The sequence below is a fragment of the Xenia sp. Carnegie-2017 genome, unplaced genomic scaffold (genome assembly GCF_021976095.1).
Source record: "Xenia sp. Carnegie-2017 unplaced genomic scaffold, XeniaSp_v1 HiC_scaffold_22, whole genome shotgun sequence".
NCBI lineage: Eukaryota > Metazoa > Cnidaria > Anthozoa > Malacalcyonacea > Xeniidae > Xenia > Xenia sp. Carnegie-2017.
The window spans coordinates 3,162,497-3,187,484 of NW_025813485.1; the positions used below are offsets into that span (position 1 = coordinate 3,162,497).

Genomic DNA, 24,988 nt, shown 5'->3' on the forward strand with positions numbered 1-24,988 from the left:
AAGGCATATTCAATCACTAATTACACACTTGTAAAATTCAACTGAAATTTAAAAATATGACATTTAATACGGAAATTCAAAATCTATTTACCTGGATACATTTTTTGCATTGATTGGAATTTATGGGAATATTGTCAATTCTTTCATAGGAACTTTCCATTTTTTAATAAACTTTCATTGATTCTCTTCCAAAATTCCAAATGATAATGGGTCAGGGGCGGATTGGGGATGATAATGGTCGGGGATGATAATGGGTCAGGGGATGATAATGGGTCAGGGGCGGATTAAGTATGTCAAATCCATCGCGACTGATGTTTGAAATTTAAAAATTACCTATTCATATTAATTAAAATTCATTAATTATTCTTATTTTCTTATCGCATTTACTTCGTGATAAAATCCTAGTCCAGTCAATCTACGACCAAAACACTCTAAGCTTGAACAAATTTCCACAAAAGAAATTCCAACTGATTTTGGTATATTTGATATCCCTTTACAACATATCGAAAGTCCCACAAAATCCTAGCACGGCAACATCGTGTAAATTACGTTTTATTTGAGGCATTTGGATTGAAAATCTGAGCGACATGGAAACGAGGCTCAAAAATTAATGTTTTAGATTTTATCCTTTTAGAACACTTAGTAAAGCACAAATATAAATATTATAGATTAAAAACAAGTGGATAATGATATTTTGTAAATTAATTAATATTTTGTCCTTTATTTACGTCAAAAATGCTGATCTTGCTGTTTTGGGTACTAATTTTCGCTGACTTGGTAGTTTTGTAGACAAACGCGTGTTTGAAGTACGTTTGTTTACGTATATTTTGCACGTGTTTAGACGGATATTTATTATATTTAATGTGACTTCCCTTTCAATACTTCAAATTGAAACTTTGGCTCATTATTGGCATCAAAATGTGACGTTTCTTTGTTCTCCTCAAGGTAAGCAAAATAGATAACTTGAAGACAATGAGTTAATGAATGTATTTTTAATTGCTATTACATTTTACAATGAATGAATACGTCAATATTGTGGGTCACAATAATTTAAGTTAAAACTAACAAGAGGGGGCTATAATTAGCGACCTAATTACCAAATACAATGTTTGCATTATAATACCGCGTTCAAAGCCATAGATACATTAGGGCTGTAAAATATCGCATAAACCAGTAAATAAAACCAGGCTTTTTTTGTGTTGTCGAACACTATTTTGCTTGTGAATCATTATAGGATGGATCAAATTCTGCGTCAGTACTGTGCAATATGTAAAGAATCAATTGTGAACAACGGGGTGGCTCTAACATCTAAAGGGATAGATGGTATAAACCGAGCTAGTAAAGAAAGAGGTGATACAGTTGACGTCCGTGAAGGTGACAGCGTTCACATAGCATGTATGAAACGATACACAAATCCATCATATATTTCTAAATCGCTACGTCAGAAGGAAGAGCGTCATCCCGTACCAAGAACCCTTCGCTCACAAAGTTCAGTTCAGTTCGATTTCAGAAGAGATTGCTTGTTTTGCGGAAATGAAATTAATCAAGAACAAGAGCGCAAAGGGGGCGTGTTTTTGCACTGTTAGGACTATGGACATTCAAGACACTATCTTGAATGCTTGCAAAGTGAGATGCGATGACTGGGCCGAGTCCGTAAAATCAAGGATCCAAAGTGTGCATGACCTACCGGCAGCTGACGCAATGTATCATCATCTATGCAGTACAAACTTCAGGACAAAAATGAGAATTCCAGCGCCATTTAATGACCAACCACCGCTCAAAAAGCGCAAATCAGATGGTTTCCATGTTGTCAGAAGGAGTGAACGTTACTGGGCTGGCCTGTCCACTGATTTAATTATAGAACAAGTTCCTATGAGAACTGTTAAAACCACAGGTGGCCTGACCCACGGAAGTGGAATGACCGAACGGCAACGTGTCGTGTGGGTATTGTCTACTCCAGCATGTGCCCAGCTTAGCTCAGCTATGCAAGACCTCATTGGCATCATTTGTGAACACAGCGAACAAAACAAAGATATGTCCCAAAGTCGACAGAAAAGAGATATGGATGATACCATGCTCATACTTAAAACGCTTGCATCAGAAGGAAAGAATCCATTTATTCAAGAATCAGTTCTCAAGAATATAATGACAGGTGTAAACGCAGATGATTCCGTTGATGTTGATGAAGCTCGAAGTAAAGGAGAAAACATATTGTCAAAGATGGCTGGTACAAAAGTATGCGACTACACATTTACACGTAAAGATCAGGCCATTACTCTTGCTGCAGGCTCATCAGTAAAGATAAACGGAGTAAAAGTACATGTCGATCCACAGCTTCTGTTTTAGAGGTTAGTCTTTGCATGTAATACCGTTGATGATTTAGTATTTAGTATTTCAATACGAGCTTTGTAGTTATCCAGCAGCCTTGTTCGATTCCCCGCTAACGTTGCGACAGCCTCAGAAGTCTAATCTTGCAGACACATTGTGGGAAATGCTGTCACCTGATGCTAAGGTCGGCCCGGTCGGCGAAACCAAATTCGTCATTGATGGAGGAGCTCTTCTTCATCGCGTACCATGGCCAAAGAAAGCAACCTTTCAAGAATTGTGCCAGAAGTACTGCCACTATGTAAAACAGAAATATGGGGCAGGAAGTTGTATTGTTTTTGACGGTTATGATAACCCATCTACTAAGAACATGGCGCAACAACGAAGATCATCCGGAAAGGTTGGGGCAACAGTGTCATTCGAAGCTGACATGAAGATAACAATGAAAAGAGATGTATTCCTGGCTAATATACACAATAAGAAACGACTTATAACTACTCTTCGAAATTATCTGGATTCGAATGGCTGTACTACACTCCAAGCCGATGGCGACGCTGATCTTCTCATAGTAAAGTCAGCTGTTTCAAGTGCCATGAAATCTCCTACCGTTCTTGTTGGAAATGATACAGATCTTCTTGTTTTAATGTGCTATTACGTCAAAGTGGATGAGGGATGTGGTATTTATTTTTGTCCAGAACCAAAGAAAACAACTAAACGTAGAACGGAAAGAGTATGGAACATGAGAATAGTGAGATTAGAGCTGGGTGAATCTCTGTGTAAAAACATTTTGTTTCTTCATGCTATTGCTGGTTGTGACACGACATCCCGGCCCTTTGGCCTTGGAAAATCAGCACCTCTTAAGAAATTCACGCATTCAAACTATTTCCGTGAACAAGCATCAGCATTTGAAGTTTCAAACGTCAGCATGAATACGGTTATCCAGAGTGGTGAAAATGCCTTGGTCTGCATGTATGGAGGAAAAAAAGGCGAGACTCTAGACAGTTTGCGCCACAGGAAGTACTACGAGAAGGTGTGCACTAAAGGCCGAATGGTAGAGCCCCAAAGTCTTCCCCCAACATCTAGTGCAGCCAAGTATCATTCATTGAGAGTCTTTCTTCAAGTTAAGCAATGGCAGAGTCAAGACGAAGGATTGTTGATTGATGCATTTGGTTGGAAAATGTGTGGTTATGTTATCGTACCTAGAACAACTGATCTTCCAGCAGCTCCTGAAAACTTGCTTAATATGATACGATGCAACTGTACCACAAATTGTTCAACTGCAAGATGTACCTGTCGTAAAAATGGACTTCACTGCACAATGGCATGTGGTCAATGTAGAGGTACTGGTTGCACTAACAGTGGTGTTGATGTTGAAGATGATTAACAAAAGTATGAAATGACAGAAATGTCTTTGTAAATCAAAGTACACTATATCAACCATATGTAAATTTAGTGACACTCTTGTATTACTATGTAACCTAAAGGATTCCTTTTTTTCGGTCGTTGAAGACTTACATGATTTTTAATAGCCACGCTGCAGATTTATATAATCAAATATGATATTCGTTAGGTCAAAGCAGTGTTATTTTGTAATTCTTGTTTATAGCCTCGTTTTCATGTCATAATTTCACAGAAAACATTATTTTACGAAGTTGCCGGCCTCAGATCTTGTGGGACTTTTAATATGTTGTTCTGTACATGAAAGGAAAGATATTTTTGAAGAGTGAGCTTTTGTGGGAATTAGTTCAAGGTTCAACCATAAATATACTGGACTATCCCGCATTATTTATTATTGAAAACTAATGACTAATCCAATGAATATCTCGTTGGTAACCAGATCAGTTGAATTTTAATTGACCTGGAATAACCGACTGATAAGCGGGGTGGCTTGACTGGTTCGACGGATAAAGGAGTCTATGAACGTCAAAAACGCTTATTTTATTGGTCAATAGCCAGATCAGTGGACAGTCTGGAATGGTCTCGACTGATAATAAGGGTGGCCGGACGTATAAGGAGTCCAATTGCTATCTTACAATTGGTTCATTTGAATTTTGCTTTATTGTGATTGGTTTGACGGATTTCGACTGATAGCCAACTGAACTAACATGGTCAAGCTCACTGTCTGAATTGAATGTTTGATCGTTTTATAGTAATTTTATAAGCATGATAGAAACTAAACTACAATCAGATGGAATTTATGGAAATCTTTACAAATTCATATATTGACATGAATGCTGCTGTCCAAAATGTGAATTTTTCAAGAGGGTGGAAATTTATGGATAAATTTTAAATGCTTGGCAAAGACGATCTCGCGAGCGACATTTCAGTCATTGATGTTCAAAAGAAAGCCAACATTGTTTTGAGTTTTATCAGCAGAAATTTACATCCAAAATCGTAAGTAAAGGACAAGTGAAGTGTATGCATGAATGTAATATATCAAAGTCAATTATGCGAGTGTGTGATGCGATTTATGTCAATATGGCGTATGGTAAGCAGATCGATGCTTCTAAAATTGTTGTTGACGAAGGACTTTTAGCTATGATTTCTTTAGTGCTTGGGGAATCGTGGCCGTTATACGGCAGCGAAATCCTACATTCCTGCAAATATATTTCAATGGACAAAAAATCTGTAGCCATAAGGCGCCATACTATTATTTACTTTATCATAAACAAATGTTTGGGGTTTTTCAGTTTATGATCATTGATCATTCAATCATTGGACAGTTATACAGGGGCGTAACTGTTGGGGTGGGGGTGACACCCCCCAATTGCTGAAAACAGTGTTTTTGCAGGGCATATTGCCGTCAAGTGGCAGGGCAGTGTTCAGGAAGTAGAAAAATTGACATACCATCGAAAACAACTAATTGATTACTAAGTGGAAATAATTCGATCATGGGATAAGATGAGAAGCGTAGGTAAAGATAAAAAAGGAAAGATGCAACAGCATTTCTCTTCCGAATCCCACAAAATTGCTTTGAGTGATTTGGCACACTTTGCATGCAATATGAAAAACGTCGATGTGATGTTGGAAAAGAAGTTAAGAGAAATAAGAATACATATAGAAGAAAACAATTTGCGAAACCAAGAAGCCATAAAGATCCTTTTAGACATCGCAAGAACATTTGCACGACAACAGCTAGCTTTCAGAGGGCATAATGAAAAGCACGAGGGAAACTTTATCCAAATATCAAATCTTGTTGCCAGGCATAACCCTAGACTTCAGTCATGGCTGTCAGACAAGAACATGAAACCTTATTCAGTAAAATACCTATCACCTATTTCACAAAATGAGTTTATTAGCCTTTTGACTGAAGACGTAAGGAATCGCATCGTAAAAGATATCGTTTCATCTGAAATATACTCAGTCATGGCCGACACGTCTCCTGACACTTCAAATGCGGACCGCCTCGTAGTGGCAGTGCGCTACGTTGACGAAAACAACGTGCCCAACGAGAGAATACTGGAGATGAAAGAAACAAGGAATAAAACAGGTGAAGGCCAAGCAAAAGAGATTCTTGATTCCCTTAAATCACGATTACCTATTTGCCTCGATGGGTTAGTGTATCAGTCTTACGACTACACAGCTTCAATGTCTGGGACTTTTAATGGAGTTCAACAACATTTGCAGGAAATGGTTGGACGCAACATTCCATACATCCCATGTCAAGGCCATAGGTATGTGTCAAATGCACAGCATTAAACATTGCCGTATAAATTACTTAGGCATTAACTATATCTTTTTAAATATTTTTAAGACTAGTCTCTGCGTTAAATAATTTTTCAATTATATGTTTTTAGATCAAACCCTTTCAATGAGCATTGCTCAAAGGCCTCTACATTTGTTGAGATGTATAGCTTGCTCGAAGAGCTGTATGTTTTTTTCAGCAGAAGTTATAAACGAGATTCTATGTTGCAAGAACATGTGGAAAAAATTGAAAATGCTCTTAAATTGCGCAATCTCTCAAAGACGAGATGGGTGTATAGAAGTGAATCAATTGAAGCGGTATGGAGATCTTTTGAAGCCATACGAAATGCCTTAGCGGAAAAAGCAAAAATTGACAACAACTCATTAACCAGAACCAAAGCAACCTCGCTCTGTAAGAAAATGGTCAAATTTGAGTTTGTTTTTGCAGTTATGTTTATGAGGTTTATCATGAGAAAGACCAAGATCCTGACAGTACAGATGCAGAAGCCAGAGCTCAATATCCTTGATGGTCTTCAACTGATTGATGAAACTGTTAGATCACTGGAAAGAATACGGCACAATGAATCGGAATTGAATGACCAAATAGATGCGAGTGTTGAGTTTGCGAAGACTCTAGGCTCTAATCCCGAGGAAGAGTTTGCAAGAAAGAGTAATAAAAGATTAAGTAGACGTTTGGATGACAACCCTGAGACTTTGGCAATTATGTCACTAAAAACTAACTATCGAAAATGCATGATTGAGGTCCTCGATTCCCTCATCAGAGAATATAGAGATAACATAAAAAGTTGTTTGGAAAAAATAAAACCCTTAGCTGTTATCCTTCAGCCTCGACTGACTAAACCAAATTTTGAACAAGTTGAAAAGGTCACCGAACTTTTTCCTCCATCAATTAGCGTAGATTGTATGTCACAGTATGCAGAACTTGAGATTTTTGTTAACTTTTGAAAGCAGTGTTTCCGGCGTCGTGGACTGTCTTACATTCTTTCTCTGTCTCATTTACAAAGTAAAGAAATTTTCCCAAACGTTTATAAATGTTACAAACTTCTGTTTACTGCTCCAGTAAGTGTGGCTGATATTGAAAGATCATTCAGCAAAATGAAAATTGTCAAGAACTATTTGCGCTCAACAATGAAAGGTGAAAGGCTGGAAGAACTCATTGTCCTCTCAACAGAGAAGGATTTAACAGATACAATTCATCTGGATGTAGTACTAAAATCTTGGGCAGCCAGAAAAAACCGTAAACGCAGATTAAAATTCAAGTAAAAAGCAACATCTCAAGACTACGTTGAGATTATTCTCACTTAAGACTCTTGATATGAGAACAAATATACATTGTTTTACTGTTATGTCCGAAACGGTTAAGGTTTATATTTCAAAAACAGGTTTTGTAATAATGTATGTGTTAAAAACCTAATCTTCAATAAGGTTTACTAATAAACAACGTATGCAATAATAGAGATGATTATAATTTGCTAGCCATAATGATTTAAGGGGTTTTTGTGGGCAACGCCCTTTTGCAGGGCAAATTTTCTCCACACCCCCCCATTACTTCAAGTCTAGTTACGCCCCTGCAGCTATACTACATATTGTTTAAGATTTGAGAAAACTAACATGACACATGAACCAATTTTAACATTCATGTAATTATATAATTAAAGACATGTTGGTTACATTCTGTTTGTATTTGCAAATACAATGCTACTAGTGATTGCTATATAGCACACCTTGCATATACTTACCGGAGATAATATTCTAGTGAAATGCCTAATAAACATTTATGGCATTAAGCTGTCCTTAACTGCAAATTTTCACTCTGATAATTTTTGCTTAACCTTTGGAAGAAAAAAATTTTGAGTTTTTCCTCAAAAGGTGAATTTGCTGGCACTGATGTGGAGATGGGTAAAGGGTTACAATAAACTTGCATGGCTTAAAGTCTGAGCTTTTCTATATCTATGAACTGTCACTTGTTATACCAAATTTCTAACTTAACTTAACTCATTACATAGAGGTTTGAATGGGGGTCTCTAGGGGGGTCTATGCCTGACAACTTGGTAGAAATGTTTAAAGACTATATCTGTTTTTGAATAGCATTATTGTAAAATAAATTTTACGTTCCTAGACATGCTAATGAGCCATATATTTGGCATGATAATGAGCCTAAATATTTGGCAAACATTCAAGTATTGTTCACTTCATTTTTTTTTTGAAAAAAACGTAAGCAAAATGTGTTGTTTTTACGCAAAAACGATGCCCACAAATACATTTTGTATTGCTCTAAAACGCTGAAAATGGCATTTTCAAGGCTCTGAAATTCAAAATTTCTCAGGGGAGAATGCCTCAGACCCCCCCAGGTGCGGAGCGCCTTCGACGTTTTATGACTGATGTTTGAAAAATCCTAGATCCGCCCCTGAATGGGATGACTTCCGGAAAAAGTATTAAAAAACTCGAAATGCCTTTTCACTGTTGGTCGTCGTAGGCGGACCTTTAACTAAATTTGAAATGAAATGTTTCCTGGAATTTTATTATCAAGCCTCTTTCCAAATCCAACTGCACGTCTTGATAAGAAAATGTCATTGGCTCTCTCCTCCGCTGTGGCTTTCTTTGTAAAAATGTGCCAATTAGAAAAATGCGCTAAAAATGATAATGTAGCATATCGTTGTGAGCTATTTTGAGGCAAAAAATTAAATGAGAATTGTATGAATTATTCAGCAGTCAAAAAAATTGCATAATCAAATCATCATATGTGGAAGCTATAATCATTCGTCACAATTTATTTCAATAGAAACTAATAAAATAGAACATGCACGTATGAATTATAGCCCGCCTTAGTATTAATCTCATGTTCTTTTTGCGTGGCATGCAAACAGTGATTTAGAATTTAGAAACATCTTGTTTAGCAACACAGCGAGTCGAGCGAGACTACACTTTGTTGAATTGTTGATTATTAAACACTTATGTAAACATACGAAGTCCCACCCCCACCCCCCTAATTACCCCACCATTTTTCTCAGAATGCTTGATAGTCACGACGTCACGACTGGTAATGTTCACGTTATGTCAATTTTTAAGTTGCGCCAAATAAAGAAATAATAAAATTACAAAAGACCAAAACATCGTCGAAGCGTGTATTTTGTCAATGTCAGTCATGTCAGTCACTGTGCGAATCACTGATCAATTCATGACTAAAATAAAATCAATGAATTAAGTAATGCGTTCGTCGCTCACATGACTTTTTATATACAAAATGGCTTCCGAAATACCTACAGCGCCGCCACCACCACCGTTGTTAGTAAACAACAGCAACCTCTCTGTTGACGTCGTTGGCGAAAAGCCGTCATCACCATCTTCCAGTGAAAAGAAGATATCTTCGACGAACGATGAAAAATCTTGGGAAAGAGCTTGGTCTGTGGCCGAAATGCGGAAAGGAGCGACACATTGGTCGCTTGCGTCAGATGCTGGGGTATGAAATGAAATTTGTAATTCAGCAAGGCCAACTACTTAAACTGAAAATATTTGAAGTATTTAAATAACTGTTTTACGTGTTTTATGCTATTCTCTTATTCCTTTTCCTCAATTGCAATTCTCTTACCTTCTCTGTTGCTTTTCTTTTACAAATAAGTTACAAATAGAAATCAAAAGATGACAAACAATCACTTCTCTATGATTTGTTTGCTTTCTAGAATTATTTCTATGCTTTAGTATTTGTAACTTAAAAGATTTATTATCTGCAACTACCAACATATAACAATGGTGGCCCTGTAAATGGGTGAATAATTTTTCGTATAGTGGTGCACCAATTATGTAGTTGCATTTTGGTGTTATCCAGTAACTGGCTCAAATTTAGTCAGATACTGGTTGATTTTTTATCTGAGATGGTACATTTAACGTAATAGAAAAATAACTTCTCACACACAACTGGGAGCTGCTCTAGCCAATCCGCCGCAAGCTTGACATTTATTACATCCATAAAAACAGTTGATACAGCTACCATTACATTGGCTAAGCGGCTCTGCTCCTAAGAGTAGCAGCCTAAACTCAACAGTCTTAGTTACCAATATACATACGTCTATAGTGTTCCATCCGGGTGGGTGGGTGGTACTCTGGTCAAGTATTGCAAATGCTACAACAAAATATGCTTAATATAACCCACACCACCTGCAACACCGATTGGGCTCCCAAGGGTGTGTGAGAAAACATTTTCCACCTTTCTCGTTCCACAGTCAGTGGAACATAAACTAATTGTCACCAATACAGCAAAGTTGCAATCAACTGTTTAAGGCTGAACACAAAGAGATCATGATACATGTATACATGCGTATAGTTATACATTAATATTTGTGAATGTAAATTATTCATTAATACTAAACTTTTAACTTTTTTTTTGCATGCATTCACAAACAACTTCACATTTTGCCTGTTACTATAAGGGCAAATTTGCAACCATTCAAATATTATGGTTGAATTAAATTTCATATATCTGAACTGAACTTTGTAAATATGTAAACATCTAAATATTTTTCACCTCTATAGTTATTTGCTATAGCCAGTGCTTTAGCTATCTCCATAATTAGATATTTTTCACTTCCACCAATTTTTCATCTTCTATGTTTACTTCTTCAATAAATATTTTTAAATTGTTTGTTATTGTGTGAAAGTGTGTGCATCAATTATAAAAAATAAGCATGTAATATATTGTGAGTCACTGTGGTAAAGATATTTGCTCTCTGTAAATTAAAGTCAACAAAATCACAGTTTAAGCCAAAATATCAGTAACAGCCTTGAAACTTTTTTGCATTACTTTGCCTTTTATGTGAAGTAATTAACATTATTTCTTGCGTAGTTTGGAAAAATGTTGCACTTACTGAAAATCATAGAACAATCCCCTTTGTTGATAGACAATCAAGTTGAGACTAAAATTTCTTTGATTTTAGTTGCTGCTGTACTTGCAAGAGTTTTCACAAAATATGTTATCTCAAACACATCGTATGGAACAAAAAGTGGATGGACTGGTTTATGAAACTAAGGCATGTTTTTCAGCGATAATTAAATTACTACTTTGATGGTGTACAGGGTACCTATTGTATGGAGTATTCATGCATACATGTACAGTGGGGTTGGGTAATAGCCTCCAAACTGTTGGGCAAATAAGGCTCATCAGATGAATCTGATCATTATTTGGATTAACCTAATGAGTTTTTGTATATATATTATTAAAACCAGTAGATTTAAACATTGATATTCAAGTTTCCATAGTATTGTGTTACAGACAGTTTTAAGAAGTTTGAATTTTTGACATATGTCCATTTTTTGTTTTCAGGGGATATCAACTAAAGTGAATAATACTTTCAACAACTTTCTTATGTTATCAAATACTCAATTTATTGAAAATGTAAGAGAATCTGTTATTTTGCAGATTGATGTTACAAATTGTCATGTTACAAATAATAAGAAAATTGCTCATGTTTTGGCATCTATTAAATATTTTTTCCTGTTTAAGTTCCTAAAGTTGCTTTCCAAATTGCCCCATTCTATAATTTTAGAGAGTTTATGATGAAGAGGAAACAAAAGAGAAAGAGGAAAAACAATCTGAAGCTCCAGGTCAAGAAAAGGTGCTTTACATGCAAAAGTGTTTGTAATTATGAATGTAGTAGAACCTGTAGTTTATGTATCAAAAGAATTATACCATTGGATAAAGTTCTCTTGAATAGCACAGGTTCATAATGAGCTAAAGTTTTAGTAATTATAAGTTTAACATTGTCTGGCATAGCTGGCATTGAAATTTTTAAACATGCAAGTTTTTTTTACCAGTGAGAGAATTGTTCAAAGTCTTTCAAAACATGTCCTAAGCACACAAATTAGTAATCAGAAAATTAAAAAGCAGTTTAATTATCCTCACTCAAAATATTGACTGTGTTGCAAAACCTTTAAAATTTCAAGAAATTTGGTGCATGTGCAAGCAAATGCTAGATTTAAACTTTGATAATTTTGTATTTCAAACCAGGTTTTATTGCATTATGTGCTTCGTTGGTATTCATCCTCTTTATTTTATTCTTAGGAGAAAACCAGAGAGGAACTAGAAACAGAAGTAATTCCCAAGATAAATGAAGCCATTCAATATGGACTCAATGTTCTTGATAGTGCTTTTGTTACTGTAGAGATAACACCTGAACGTAAGAAAGCATGATAAATATTGTTGAATGCATGAAAATTTATTCTATTGTGTGTAGAATGTACCGTATTCCTCTATTGTTAAAGGATCATTGGTTTAATTAGTTTGAAATCAAATAGATTAATACGTATGAAGGGTAATTTTGTGACACATAAAATCTTAATTTTAGTAGGGAAACTATCAGTAATTTTTTTATTTTATTTTTTATGCTAGAGATATCAGATGATGAAGATGAAGGAGCATTGCCTGACAATCTTAGACCTGAACCAATTCTTGAATTAAATGTACGTAAGACAGTTTTTCATTTTAGAAACTTCACTTATGTGTATTTAACAGCTTTCCTAAACTAAAGAGTTTTAGCAATGTTGGTTTTTTGTTATTTTTTAGGATGTTTATGCCAATCGTCGGTTACCCTTTTTTATTGGCTCACCGGAATTTGATACCGATGATCTTGTTGGTTTGGGAGAGTCTGATGGTAAATCTTTCCATTTTATGTTTCTGGTTTATCTATGTGCTCAAATGCTGCTGCAACTATGATTAAAGTTTTCTGATAAATAAATCTTAAAGTTTTCTGATAAATAAATCTTAAAGTTTTTTTCCCACAATTTTGTAGATGAAGATGAGGTGGTCAGTGATGAAGAAGTTGGTGAAGAAAGTGAAACAGAAAAAAGTTCAGATGACGATGAAACGTCAGAAAGTGAAACTGTCAGTGTATCAGAATCAGATGAGGTTATATTTTGTTCACTTCTTTCTTTACTGAATTATGCTGCTCTTAAAGCAGCTTGGATTTCTTGTGACAGGCAATCAATTTCCAAATTTCATTGGATTTGATTAGTGGATAAGTTTTTGTACATCATTTACAATGGAAAATTTGTCAACATTTTGTGAAACAGATACGTAATAATGATTCTTTTGTCCAAAATGCTTCAACGAGCATTTGTTTGTATTTTTTTAATAATATGCTTTCTTTAGGAATCTTCTTCAACAGCCACCAAAAGTGAAGAAGACAATGAGGACAGTGTAAGTAAAACTGGAGACAAAGCAGTAAATTTGATTAAGTAAAGCAATTTGAATAGCTGGTGACATGTATTGACAGCATGTTGCGCCATCTTGTCTGATTCAATGTGAAAAATGCAAACAAATAGCATTATATTTTGTTTTAGAAGTGTTCTTTTGTCTTTGCAATTTGTGGGAAGCATTTTTATTCCAATATCTGATATGTTCCATCATTCGCAATAAATTATACCACAAAAATATTTTGCCTCCGTCACATCTTAAAAATTTATGTAGATACTTTCCTGACCAAAATAAGTAAGTGCTTGATTGTTGTTGGCTGATGATTATTGGGTCTTTGTGTGATTGCAGGAGGATTTATCAGAAGAATCAGATGGCGACCTATTCTCTTCTAGTGGCACTGTTCCCAAGGCAATTGTATCTCAAAGCAGCGAGAATAAAGATAATGTGGATCCAGTTAAGAGTTCTAAAGAAAATGTAAACATCTGTTTTTTATTAAAAAGTCTTATTTATGTGTGTGATAACAATATTTTGTGAGAATCTCCTGATTCGGATGCAATTTTTGGATACTTTATCAAGAAAAATATCAAAATTTTGGACGTTAACTCTCATTTAGTCAAACAAGCCGCTGGACTTTACCTCAGAATTAGCTGCAAAACTGGCGGGAAAAATAAACAAACCCAAAGATACCGACGATGAACATGCAGATAATGACTGGGATGAAAGTGAAGAACAGAAAGATATACATGATATAAAAGAAGACCTGGTGTCCTCTTCGTCATCTCATTCTACAAAAAAGAAAAAGAAAAAGGACAAGCCAAAAACGGATAGCCTTGAAAAAGTAGGTCGGATGCTGTGAAGTTAGTATTACGAAATTTTTAAGAATCTGTTTTATCTTTTTTAGAGCGCAAAATCGTCAATCGTAAGTGGAATTATTGAAGAAGATGATGATGATTTGTTTACTAGCTCTATCGATACAACATCAACTGTACAAAGTAAATCAAGAAACAGTAAATCAAAACATAAGCGTGAAAAGAAAAGAATACGAAGTGACAGTCAAGTCAGCGATACTAGCTCAAAGAGTCTTCACAAGGAAACAAAGGCAACCTTCAAAAACAATGGTAAATCACGTGTGCTAAAATTTTCATGGTTTATATGTTGTAGTTATTTATTTTTTAGTAAATATCTACGCAATCAAAATAATGTTATCAATGATGTTTTTTAGATGAAAACCTTTTCGGTGATCCTGTTAGTCCAGAAGATGGACTGTTTGGCGCCAACAGTCCATTTAGTAAGAAAGGAGGAAGGTATAGTGGTGGAGTTGGTTTGTTTGATGATGTTGAAGAAGAGGATAATGATCAGACTTCTTTTAAGGTAGTTCTTGTATTTTTTATAACTTTTAAGTTAAGCGTATACCATAAATGGATAATTTTTAGAACTCAAGTTCATTTTTCCTTCTGGAATCATTTTATGAACCACTGCTTTTCTTATAACTTATTTTTCAATTTCTTAACTTATTTCAATTCTTAACATTGCCCCATAAAGGACGATACAGTTGAAATATCACCAAGTCAGGTGGATGAACAACATGAAACCGAGGAGAGTATGTGGACTTTGTTTCATGAAAATGATGTTTTTTGTACGAATGACGAGTTGTTGATTATTGTGGTAAATATTGTTTTAGAAATTGTCAAAGAAAGCAACTCTCCTCGTACAGCTAGTGGGAAAAAATTACCTCCTGGAGCCGTTTCAATTTTTGGAGGTACAGTAAAGTTCATCTAATGAAACATTGTGTAATTTCCATCATTTTAATGTGATTGTATTCAACGATTTTCTCACTTTTAGATCATGGACCATTCGGCCATATACCAATTCAATCGGTTAGTTTACAGTTACGTTTGTATTTGTCATATTACCACATTTTACGCATTTTGTGGCAATATAACAATTGGAATGTGTTGTTTCTCACTATATGCATTCTATATATCATGGCAACTGCACCTTCTCTTTATTAGCATGAACACCAAATTGAAAAAAAACATGTTGTTGTTAAACAAGAAGCGACTGGAGGTAGTTTGTTTTCGGATGAAGATGAAGATACGTTGACATCAAGTCAATCCTCTGTTTCTCCTAGAAAACCTGCAGTTGGTAAGAATCAACCGTTCCTGGGTTACACCAAAACTTTACTTTATGTAGGGTGCTTTATTTTACCTCTATAGTTGTAAAAACGAAGAAATCTGTTGATCTTTTTGGAGCTGATGAAGAAGTTGACGACGAGGAGGACGTCGGTGGTTTGTTTGGTGTAAAAAATGCTGATAAAAAGCAATCTGAATCAAAAGTACCAAAGAAAAAGGTATTTGGAAACACGTGATTGTTTTATTAACGGGCTGATCCTACGTTTTTGTTCACTTATTTCATCGTTAACATAGATACCTGTTGGTGCTCAATCTATTTTTGGCATTGGATCACCAGACCCAATGTTTGACTCATCAAAACCAGATGTTACGCCTAAATCTGTATCAAATTTGAAGCCGGCAAAACCGTCAAATGGCTTATTTGATGATGATTTCGATGACAAGACTGAGTCGTATAGTTCGCAACGGTCAGCGGTTTCTTCCATTATACCTCCTGTTCGAAGTAATCAAAAAATCAACCATAGTAGGTTGTTTGATGACAACGAGGATGATGAAGATGATGTAGACGATCTTTTTACAACTTCTTCTAAAGAGGAACTTGGGTAAGTTATTGATCCAGTTTAATTTGAATGACAGCCGTTTTTTGGCAGTCCTGTGCTTATTAATAACAAAATTTTCCATGATGTATATTGTGATTAATGGATAAGAAGCGATGGATCCCAAGTTAGATACTTAACATTTTAAAAATATTCTGTCAAATCCCCAAAAATTATATAACAGAGCGCAGAACTGCAAAAACACAACATATTCTATGAAAGTATTAAATATTCGCATTATCATTTATATCTTGTTTGACTGAACTTCGTATTTCCACCTTTTGCGAATATTTCAAAGGTGGTCAGTTTTTATTCAATACCTTTTTTTAAAAAGCATTTGGAGATTTGACTGCTTTACTTAATCTACATTTTCCACAGTTCTACAAAAAATTCCAAAATAACATCGAAAGTTGAGTCATCTGCAAATAAGGTATTCAACCTGAAGTTAGATTGATTTTACAACCGAAACTAGTAAACGCAAGAGTGAAACATTTTGATTATTTGCGCAGCCGCTGAAAGGTGTTGAAGCTCGTAAAACGACATCCAAAGCTACATCGATCAGTTTATTTGACGATGAAGATGAGGATGAAGAAGACAGTGACGAAGATGGAATATTCAGCCCCCCAAATGCGCATTCTAAGGTAATATGAGCAACGTAGAGATGTATCAATTTTATTACATTATTTCGAAGTGTGTTTTTTGGCTTGTTTTTGTGCTAAATTTTTTTTAAGTACAATCCTTTTAAATCCAATTTAATGCAACTTTATTTGATGCCCTGTTAGTCTTACTATGTGATACAAAAGACCTGTATGCACCTTTGTAGTACTAAGCAAAATTAAGCAAAGACTGCGAGTACGACTGGTTACTCCCGAAGCAGCGCAAGGAAGTTCCAGTTGTTTGTTAGTTGGTCCAGTAGACTGTGCAAGTTTTTATTTCTATATTATAGGCATGTGTCATGTATGTCTTCTTGAGCTTGTTTCAACAAATGCATTTTCAAACTCGTTCAATGATCGTTGTCGATCTTTGCCATGCGTAAAAGTAAAATAGCCAACACACAACCATAGATATTGCAGCGTGGAACAAAATTCCTTACATTCCTACCCATATTCCTTACATTCCTACCCATGGAAAACAAGTGGTTGTTTAAACTAAACATTGTGATAGATTTTATAAAAAAAACACTTTTTCTTCATGAAGTCAGTTATGTTCGTTTACTGATACATACGTAAATGAAAATTTAATCGGGTTTAATGGAGAAATGAAAGAAATGTATGAAATTTTTTATATGGTTGATTCAAATTACCAGTTAAAAGGCTGGTTATTTTTTAACTTTGCACCTTCGATTCTTTGTTCAACATATTACATTATAGTTCATATACAATCATAAACTCTTTTATTTCTGCTAAAGACATTTCCATATATTCAAGGATAATATAGCTGTGCCATCAACAAAAAAAAACGTAGTAGAAACAAGTACATCTGAACAGAAAGATGATGTAGATACTGGCAAACCAAGTCGTAAATTTTTACCTGGTGCTGTACCATTGTTTGGAGGAACAGATATATTTGCTGGAAAAAAATCCTTAAAAACAAAACACGGTATGATTAACGACATGAAAACTACCTTAAAGTAGTGATGTTAACGTGTTTTGTGCTTGATATATACTTCAAATATTTGTTTTCATGTAGATGACGATTTGTTTGGAGATGAGGATGATTTATTTGCAAGTAAATCTAAACCTGTTGTACCATCAAACACTAAACCTGTTAAACAGGATAATGATGTTAGTATATCATTTGCTTAAGTCAAAGCCAAGATACAAAAGATGTGCATTATTCGTTGCAAATTCTCTGTTTGTGATTTTCTTTCTCTGAAAACTTTCTCCCACGAATCTTACTCTGCTGTCATTTAAGTAACTGAACACCATTACAAAAAGTAAATACTATTTTTGTCGTGTAGAATGACTTAAAAGATAACTTTGACGATGCGTTACCTTCTAAGGAAACACCTAAGGATGTCATTAGAACGGATGAAGATTTAGTTAGTGGCGAAGAAAAGTCTGAAGTATGTAGTATATCATCACGTAATTAACTTTTATGCCTAAGTAATTATTGGGAGTTTTGTAAAGAAGAAAAGAATCAATATACTTTTGAAAACAGTGAAACTTTTATTGAACAAAATATATCGAACATTTATTGGGTCGTTTTGATTGGTCAATTGACCTCGACAATAAATACAGAACACACTAAATGCAAAATAGTAGTTTTATGCAAAAATCCTAAAGTTGAAAAATATGACTTGGGCAAAAAAGGTAGTAACGCGATGATATTGTATCTTTGTTTTGCCTTTATTAGTGTTAAGATACTTTACACCATTGTAATGAGTGGTGAAAATTCACATCAGTCACACATCAGATTATATTTGTAAACTTTCTTAGGTATGGTTACGACCATAACTATAAACTCCAACTGTTTCCTTAGTCGACTGCGCATGCCCTAGTTTTTAGTCGTATATATTGGTTGGTTGTTTGTCTTCGTCAGCATGGTTAAACAATTCCATATTCATCATTACTGCTTTGAAAAAATTGATGAAAGCAGAGCATAGTTTCATTTAAAATTTTCTTATTTGCAATTAAGACGATAGATACAACACCTCATGCTACAAGAGTCAAAATTAAATCGGCGTTTATGGAGTAGTTAAGATTGATTTAAATTAGGAGTTAAAAAAGCGGTGTTTGTATGAAACTTTGCACTATCTTTGGAACTATTATTGTCAATAAAGAAAGATTCCTATACATGATAGATAAACCCGTATTAATTTTCGTATTTAAAGTAGTTCACTATTTTACTTACGTACTATTACGCAACAAAATCAAATTGTGCATAGCATTGCCTTTAGCTTCATTGTGAGTTACATTAAAGTTCAATCATAGACCCTTTTATTTCTGCTAAAAACATTTCCATATTTTCAAGGATAATATAGCTGTGCTATCAACAAAGAAAAACGTAGTAGAAACAAGTACATCTGAACAGAAAGATGATGTAGACACTGGCAAACCAAGTCGTAAATTTTTACCTGGTGCTGTACCATTGTTTGGAGGAACAGATATATTTGCTGGAAAAAAATCCTTAAAAACAAAACATGGTATGATTAACGACATGAAAACTACCTTAAAGTAGTGATGTTAACGTGTTTTGTGCTTGATATATACTTCAAATATTTGTTTTCATGTAGATGACGATTTGTTTGGAGATGAGGATGATTTATTTGCAAGTAAATCTAAACCTGTTGTACCATCGAACACTAAACCTGTTAAACAGGATAATGATGTTAGTATATCATTTGCTTAAGTCAAAGCCAAGATACAAAAGATGTGCATTATTCGTTGCAAATTCTCTGTTTGTGATTTTCTTTTTCTCTGAAAACTTTCTCCCACGAATCTCACTCTGCTGTCATTTAAGTAACTGAACACCATTACAAAAAGTAAATACTATTTTGTCGTGTAGAATGACTTAAAAGATAACTTTGATGATGCGTTACCTTCTAAGGAAACACCTAAGGATGTCATTAGAACCGATGAAGATTTATTTAGTGGCGAAGAAAAGTCTGAAGTATGTAGTATATCATCACTTAATTAACTTTTATGCCTAAGTAATTATTGGGAATTTTGTAAAGAAGAAAAGAATCAATATACTTTTGAAAACAGTAAAACTTTTATTGAACAAAATATATCGAACATTTATTGGGTCGTTTTGATTGGTCAATTGACCTCGACAATAAATACAGAACACACTAAATGCAAAATAGTAGTTTTATGCAAAAATCCTAAAGTTGAAAAATATGACTTGGGCAAAAAAGGTAGTAACGCGATGATATTGTATCTTTGTTTCGCCTTTATTAGTGTTAAGATACTTTACACCATTGTAATGAGTGGTGAAAATTCACATCAGTCACACATCAGATTATATTTGTAAACTTTCTTAGGTATGGTTAGGACCATAACTATAAACTCCAACTGTTTCCTTAGTCGACTGCGCATGCCCTAGTTTTTACTCGTATATATTGGTTGGTTGTTTGTCTTTGTCAACATGGTTAAACAATTCCATATTCATCATTACTGCTTTGAAAAAATTGATGAAAGCAGAGCATAGTTTCATTTAAAATTTTCTTATTTGCAATTAAGACAATAGATACAACACCTCATGCTACAAGAGTCAAAATTAAATCGGCGTTAATGGAGTAGTTAAGATTGATTTAAATTAGGAGTTAAAAAAGCGGTGTTTGTATGAAACTTTGCACTATCTTTGGAACCCTTATTGTCAATAAAGAAAGATTCCTATACATGATAGATAAACCCGTATTAATTTTAGTATTTAAAGTAGTTCACTATTTTACTTACGTACTATTACGCAACATAATCAAATTGTGCATAGCATTGCCTTTAGCTTCATTGTGAGTTACATTAAAGTTCAATCATAGACTCTTTTATTTCTGCTAAAAACATTTCTATATTTTCAAGGATAATATAGCTGTGCTATCAACAAAGAAAAACGTAGTAGAAACGACTACATCTGAACAGAAAGATGATGTAGATACTGGCAAACCAAGTCGTAAATTTTTACCTGGTGCTGTACCATTGTTTGGAGGAACAGATATATTTGCTGGAAAAAAATCCTTAAAAACAAAACATGGTATGATTAACGACATGAAAACTACCTTTAAGTAGTGATGTTAACGTATGTTGTGCTTGATATTTACTTCAAATATTTGTTTTCATGTAGATGACGATTTGTTTGGAGATGAGGATGATTTATTTGCAAGTAAATCTAAACCTGTTGTACCATCGAACACTAAACCTGTTAAACAGGATAATAATGTTAGTATGTAATTTTCTTTATAACACGCTATAACTGTGCACTTCACAAAATCTTTACATCAAATTTAGCATCTTTCTCGTACGTCTGTGTTGTCATCCCCATTGGAAGAAACAACTGCAACCCAGAAGAGTTTATCTTTGTCATCATCCATTGAAAAAACTAGCAATGTTGCTAAGTTGCAGGTATTATTATGATTCTTATTTGTGTCCCTCTATACAGTCTCCCAGCTTACCCCCCCCCCTTCAAGTGTCTTCTGGTTAAGCCCCAAATTTCTCTTGGTTAACCCCCAAATGTCTTCTCGTTTACCCCCAAATGTCTTCTCGTTAAGCCTGCCATGTCTCCAGCTTTACACCACCTTCATGTCTTCAAGCTCCTCAATATCTTCTAATGCAGAGGTTTTATAACTTAACTGCAGATTAGCATTTTCAATTGCTGCTTTCTAGCTATGAAACTGCAATATTTTTATATTATTATCTGTCCAATAGAAAAAAATGACATTCAATCCAGCCACAATGTTGCCAGGAGGCACACCACCCTCGAGAAAACCAAAACATACCGCAGAGGCAAATTTTGATGAACCTGCATTGATGCAGACACTTGAATCAACTAACAAGGTTTGTTTTTATTTCCAATTGATTCAATGAAAAACATGTGCAGTTAACTCTTAGCTTGTTGTGTATATAAGTTTGTTCTCAAATAGTCATTTAAGTCACTTCAGCTCTCCTTAGAATGCAAGCCGATTGAACAGAGCTCTATTGAAACGACCGAAAAGACTCAATTGAGTCGACTCGAACGAGTATTTGAGAAACAGCCTTTAAAAAGTATGCTCTTGGTTATTTGAGCAAATGTCCTGGTTTCTCACTAAAATTACCGAATGCAACCAAAAGATTTTTATGAAGACAAGTGTGCTAGATTATGAGCTACATGTTTAATTACCGTTTTCACAGAAGCGATGTATTTGAAATTTTTTAAAAATTATTGCTTTCATAGGAACGTGCTCGATTGCGTGGCAAGAGACGGCCTCCAACCCGTCAAGCTAGGCAAAAAGCTGCTAGAGATAGCATGGATGATACTTTATTATTTGGATCAAATTTGATTGATGGATCTACTTCCTACGAACGTGTACCTGCAAGAAAGTCTGGTCATACGTCCCATTTCAGTGATTCTGGTGATCATTTTAGTAGTAGTTCGTATCAGAAACCTTTTAAACGTAATGAAAAACCAAATATCACTCAGTCTCGTGGACCAAAGTTTGATCCCCTCTTTATCCATAATTCAATGGTCTCAGATACATCTACATTTGAAGATTCTGTGAATTCTGTTGATGGAATGAAGCAAAATAAAGATAATGAGTCATCATCTTCTAAATCTCGAGATGAAAAGGTCACAAAGGATGTATTTAATGCTTCTTTGAAAGATGAACTTTTCGACGCGTCCCTAAAAAATGATAGTTTATCCAAATCAAAGAATCTTGGTAATCAGGTTACCTCAGCAATATCTGTGAACCAAAAACCTAATAATGATATTTTTAGCGGTCTTTTGAACGATAATGAAGAGGATGTTCCTTTGGGGAATAACAATTCTGAAACAGTCTCTACAAAAAGTATTCCAGGCAAAAGCAACTTTCCGCGAAATTGGAAGTCTAACTCCACTCGCAGCGATTCGTTGTTTGGTAGTCAAAGACATGAAGATCTATTTTCTAACTCTGAAAGTGACGTGAACAAAAATGCTCTCGCTAAAAAGAACTTGTTTAGTCAGTTACCTGAAAACAAAGGATCTCAAAAGTCAAAATCTTCTCAATTTTTACAGGAAGATGAAAATGTCGGTTTTGATCCTCTTTTCTCAGGTTTCAATCAAACCGTTAAACAAGATGGCGAACTTTTTGTTGAAGGTAGAAAAATACTTGATAAGTCAGCAAAGGATAATAATTCTGAGAATACGACTCGTATATCCATTACAAACGACAAGATGGAGGGCAATGTACCGTTTCAGAGTGATGACAAAGAGGATAAATCATCTGTTAGTACATCAAGCGCTTTCGCCAAGAAAGATGATGATGATGATGAAGATGATCTTTTCAAATCCAACAAGGGTCCTCTGTCATCTCCACCTCCTCTTTTGGATTTTGATCACGAAATAAGTGTTTCTGGAGACTTCAACGAAAAACCGAAAAAAAGTAGAACTGTTAAAGATGATTTGTTCAGCGATAGTTACAACGCTGATATTTTTACTTCAAAATCCAAAGAAAAGATAGATGAAGAAAAAGTAAAAGAACACATAAGTGCAAATGATGACGGGGAAAAGATTGCCAAGGTAAGTGATAATTAAACAATCTTACTTCTTGTCACTTAACTTTGATAGTTGCGCTCAAATTTTTATGCCGAGTGTCCAGTATCCTAGTAGGTAATACGCGTTTGTTTAGTGGCACGATTATTTAGGAAACTTCCGTTATTGCTCTACTTTTGCTTCAATTTAGTTAATAAATCGTAAACATCAACAAAAACGTAGATTAGCAAATTTCTTAATAGAAATGATTTCAAACAATTACGCGTATATTTTTTGATTTCTGCTACGTATATAGGGAAAAAGTAAAATTGAAGAAGAGAGAAAAATGAATGAAAACGAGGACTCCTTTGCGGATAATGAATCATTACTTGACGGCATTCCTAAAAAGGCCAATAAGAAAAAGAAGAAAACTACTATACCGAATATTTTTGATGACGGGCAAGGTATTTTACTATATATTAAGACGTTTGTGAAAGGTCTTCATGTTGGGATTGTAACAGTGCAATCACGTTAGCCACTGAAAAGTTAATTATTGCGAGCTTTTGTATGTTTAAAATATCGAATTGACTCTACGTTTTATCGGCTCCTTAATGTTATGAAACAATTCCCTTAATAACACATAAGACACGCGTGTTACACTTTTCGATTTACATGTGATTTTACGATTGGATGTAACGATTCGATAAACTATTTATTCTCACTTGGTCGAATGTAGGAAATCTACCCTGTTTTGAACAAATTATTTAATACTGTCTTCGAGAAAACTTTACGCTTGTGTACATTGCAAATGATGTATTTATTACTTCCAGATGGTTTGTTAAAAACTAAAGATTTCGGCGATTTTTTTACACTCAGAGGCAACTCTAAAAACTAACGAAAGGTGTTGAAATGACTATCTTCTGAATTAGCATGTAATTTTGAGTTTTGTACTTTTCTTTGCAGATGTAATGCCAATTAACAATGAGCCGCCGACATCAAAAACGAACAAAAAAGTTAAGGGAAAAAAGAAAGCAAAGAATAAAACGTCAATTTTTGATGACGATTCACCTGATATTTTTAAAGATCCACTAAATGCAAATTAACGTGATTGTCACCTACATGCTTTATTAGTAGGTATGATTCTAGCATATTTATTGCTTCAATTGACAATGTCATTAGGTAATGTGATTTTATTGGTCACGTGTACCAGGTATTGGAAATTATTGATAAACACGTCTATCCTATGCTTTTATTGTCAGCTTTTCTCATTTCTTTTACTACTATATTTTTGATTAATAAGGACACTTCTGAGCATGCTAGTGTAGAGAAGAACTCATGTTATTTATAGACCTACATACTTTGGCTACTTTTTTCTTCATATAGTTGTTTGTTTCTTATTTGTGATTGACTATTACACAATCAAATCATGGTCATCGTGACATAAATAAACTAATTACTTAACCTTATATACCTATTCGAGATTCTGGTTCGTACGATTTTCAAGCTCTGACAATTTAATTTCAATAAAAGTTCAAACTTACATTCGCATCATTGGGTAACAATGCATGAAACTTTTTGACCAAGGAAGGTCCATTTTAAACTCAATATTCGTGAAAATGTTCCTCAATTAGGGTTTTATCATTCTGATATTAAATTTGAAATATTACTATTTGAAAATTGTCTGGTCTCTGTTTCTCAAATATTGAGTTGTAGATAGACAATCTCTTAGGAGTTGATATTTTTTATACTTTATAAAGTTGTCGGCTTGCAATGGATTTAGCAGCCACAAAAGACAGTCGACAATGATATAGTTTGACAATTATGATTTAAACCGTGTTATTGTTTAATCGATGAACATCGTGGTGAATTGTAACAAAAGTTTGCTTTACGTAAACATCAGT

General features: G+C 34.5%; 2 protein-coding genes across 4 annotated transcripts; both read left to right on the plus strand.

Moving 5' to 3' along the window:
* The first annotated feature begins 5,226 nt into the window (after window positions 1-5,226).
* Window positions 5,227-6,024, plus strand: LOC124446978. Its single transcript, XM_046997872.1, has one exon. It carries the CDS (start codon window positions 5,227-5,229, stop codon window positions 6,022-6,024), a length of 798 nt encoding a protein of 265 aa, XP_046853828.1.
* A 3,042-nt stretch (window positions 6,025-9,066) lies between these two features.
* On the plus strand, window positions 9,067-24,627 carry LOC124446180 (WASH complex subunit 2-like). Of its 3 annotated transcripts, none has more exons than XM_046997006.1 (34): window positions 9,067-9,490; window positions 10,962-11,054; window positions 11,348-11,419; window positions 11,571-11,639; window positions 12,086-12,200; window positions 12,413-12,483; window positions 12,587-12,674; window positions 12,813-12,928; window positions 13,172-13,219; window positions 13,565-13,690; window positions 13,830-14,054; window positions 14,118-14,334; window positions 14,439-14,587; window positions 14,759-14,816; window positions 14,898-14,975; window positions 15,059-15,093; window positions 15,229-15,361; window positions 15,433-15,566; window positions 15,643-15,950; window positions 16,323-16,374; window positions 16,454-16,585; window positions 17,372-17,543; window positions 17,634-17,728; window positions 17,905-18,009; window positions 18,918-19,089; window positions 19,180-19,274; window positions 19,452-19,556; window positions 20,465-20,636; window positions 20,727-20,821; window positions 20,891-21,004; window positions 21,308-21,436; window positions 21,813-23,135; window positions 23,404-23,551; window positions 24,051-24,627. In XM_046997006.1, exons 1-34 carry the CDS (start codon window positions 9,275-9,277, stop codon window positions 24,188-24,190), a joined length of 5,400 nt encoding a protein of 1,799 aa, XP_046852962.1. In that variant the 5' UTR covers window positions 9,067-9,274; the 3' UTR covers window positions 24,191-24,627. The 3 variants fall into 3 exon arrangements, with proteins under 3 accessions (XP_046852962.1, XP_046852963.1, XP_046852964.1); XM_046997007.1 differs by having other exon boundaries at window positions 19,494-19,556; XM_046997008.1 differs by having other exon boundaries at window positions 17,947-18,009.
* The last annotated feature ends 361 nt before the right edge of the window (window positions 24,628-24,988 follow it).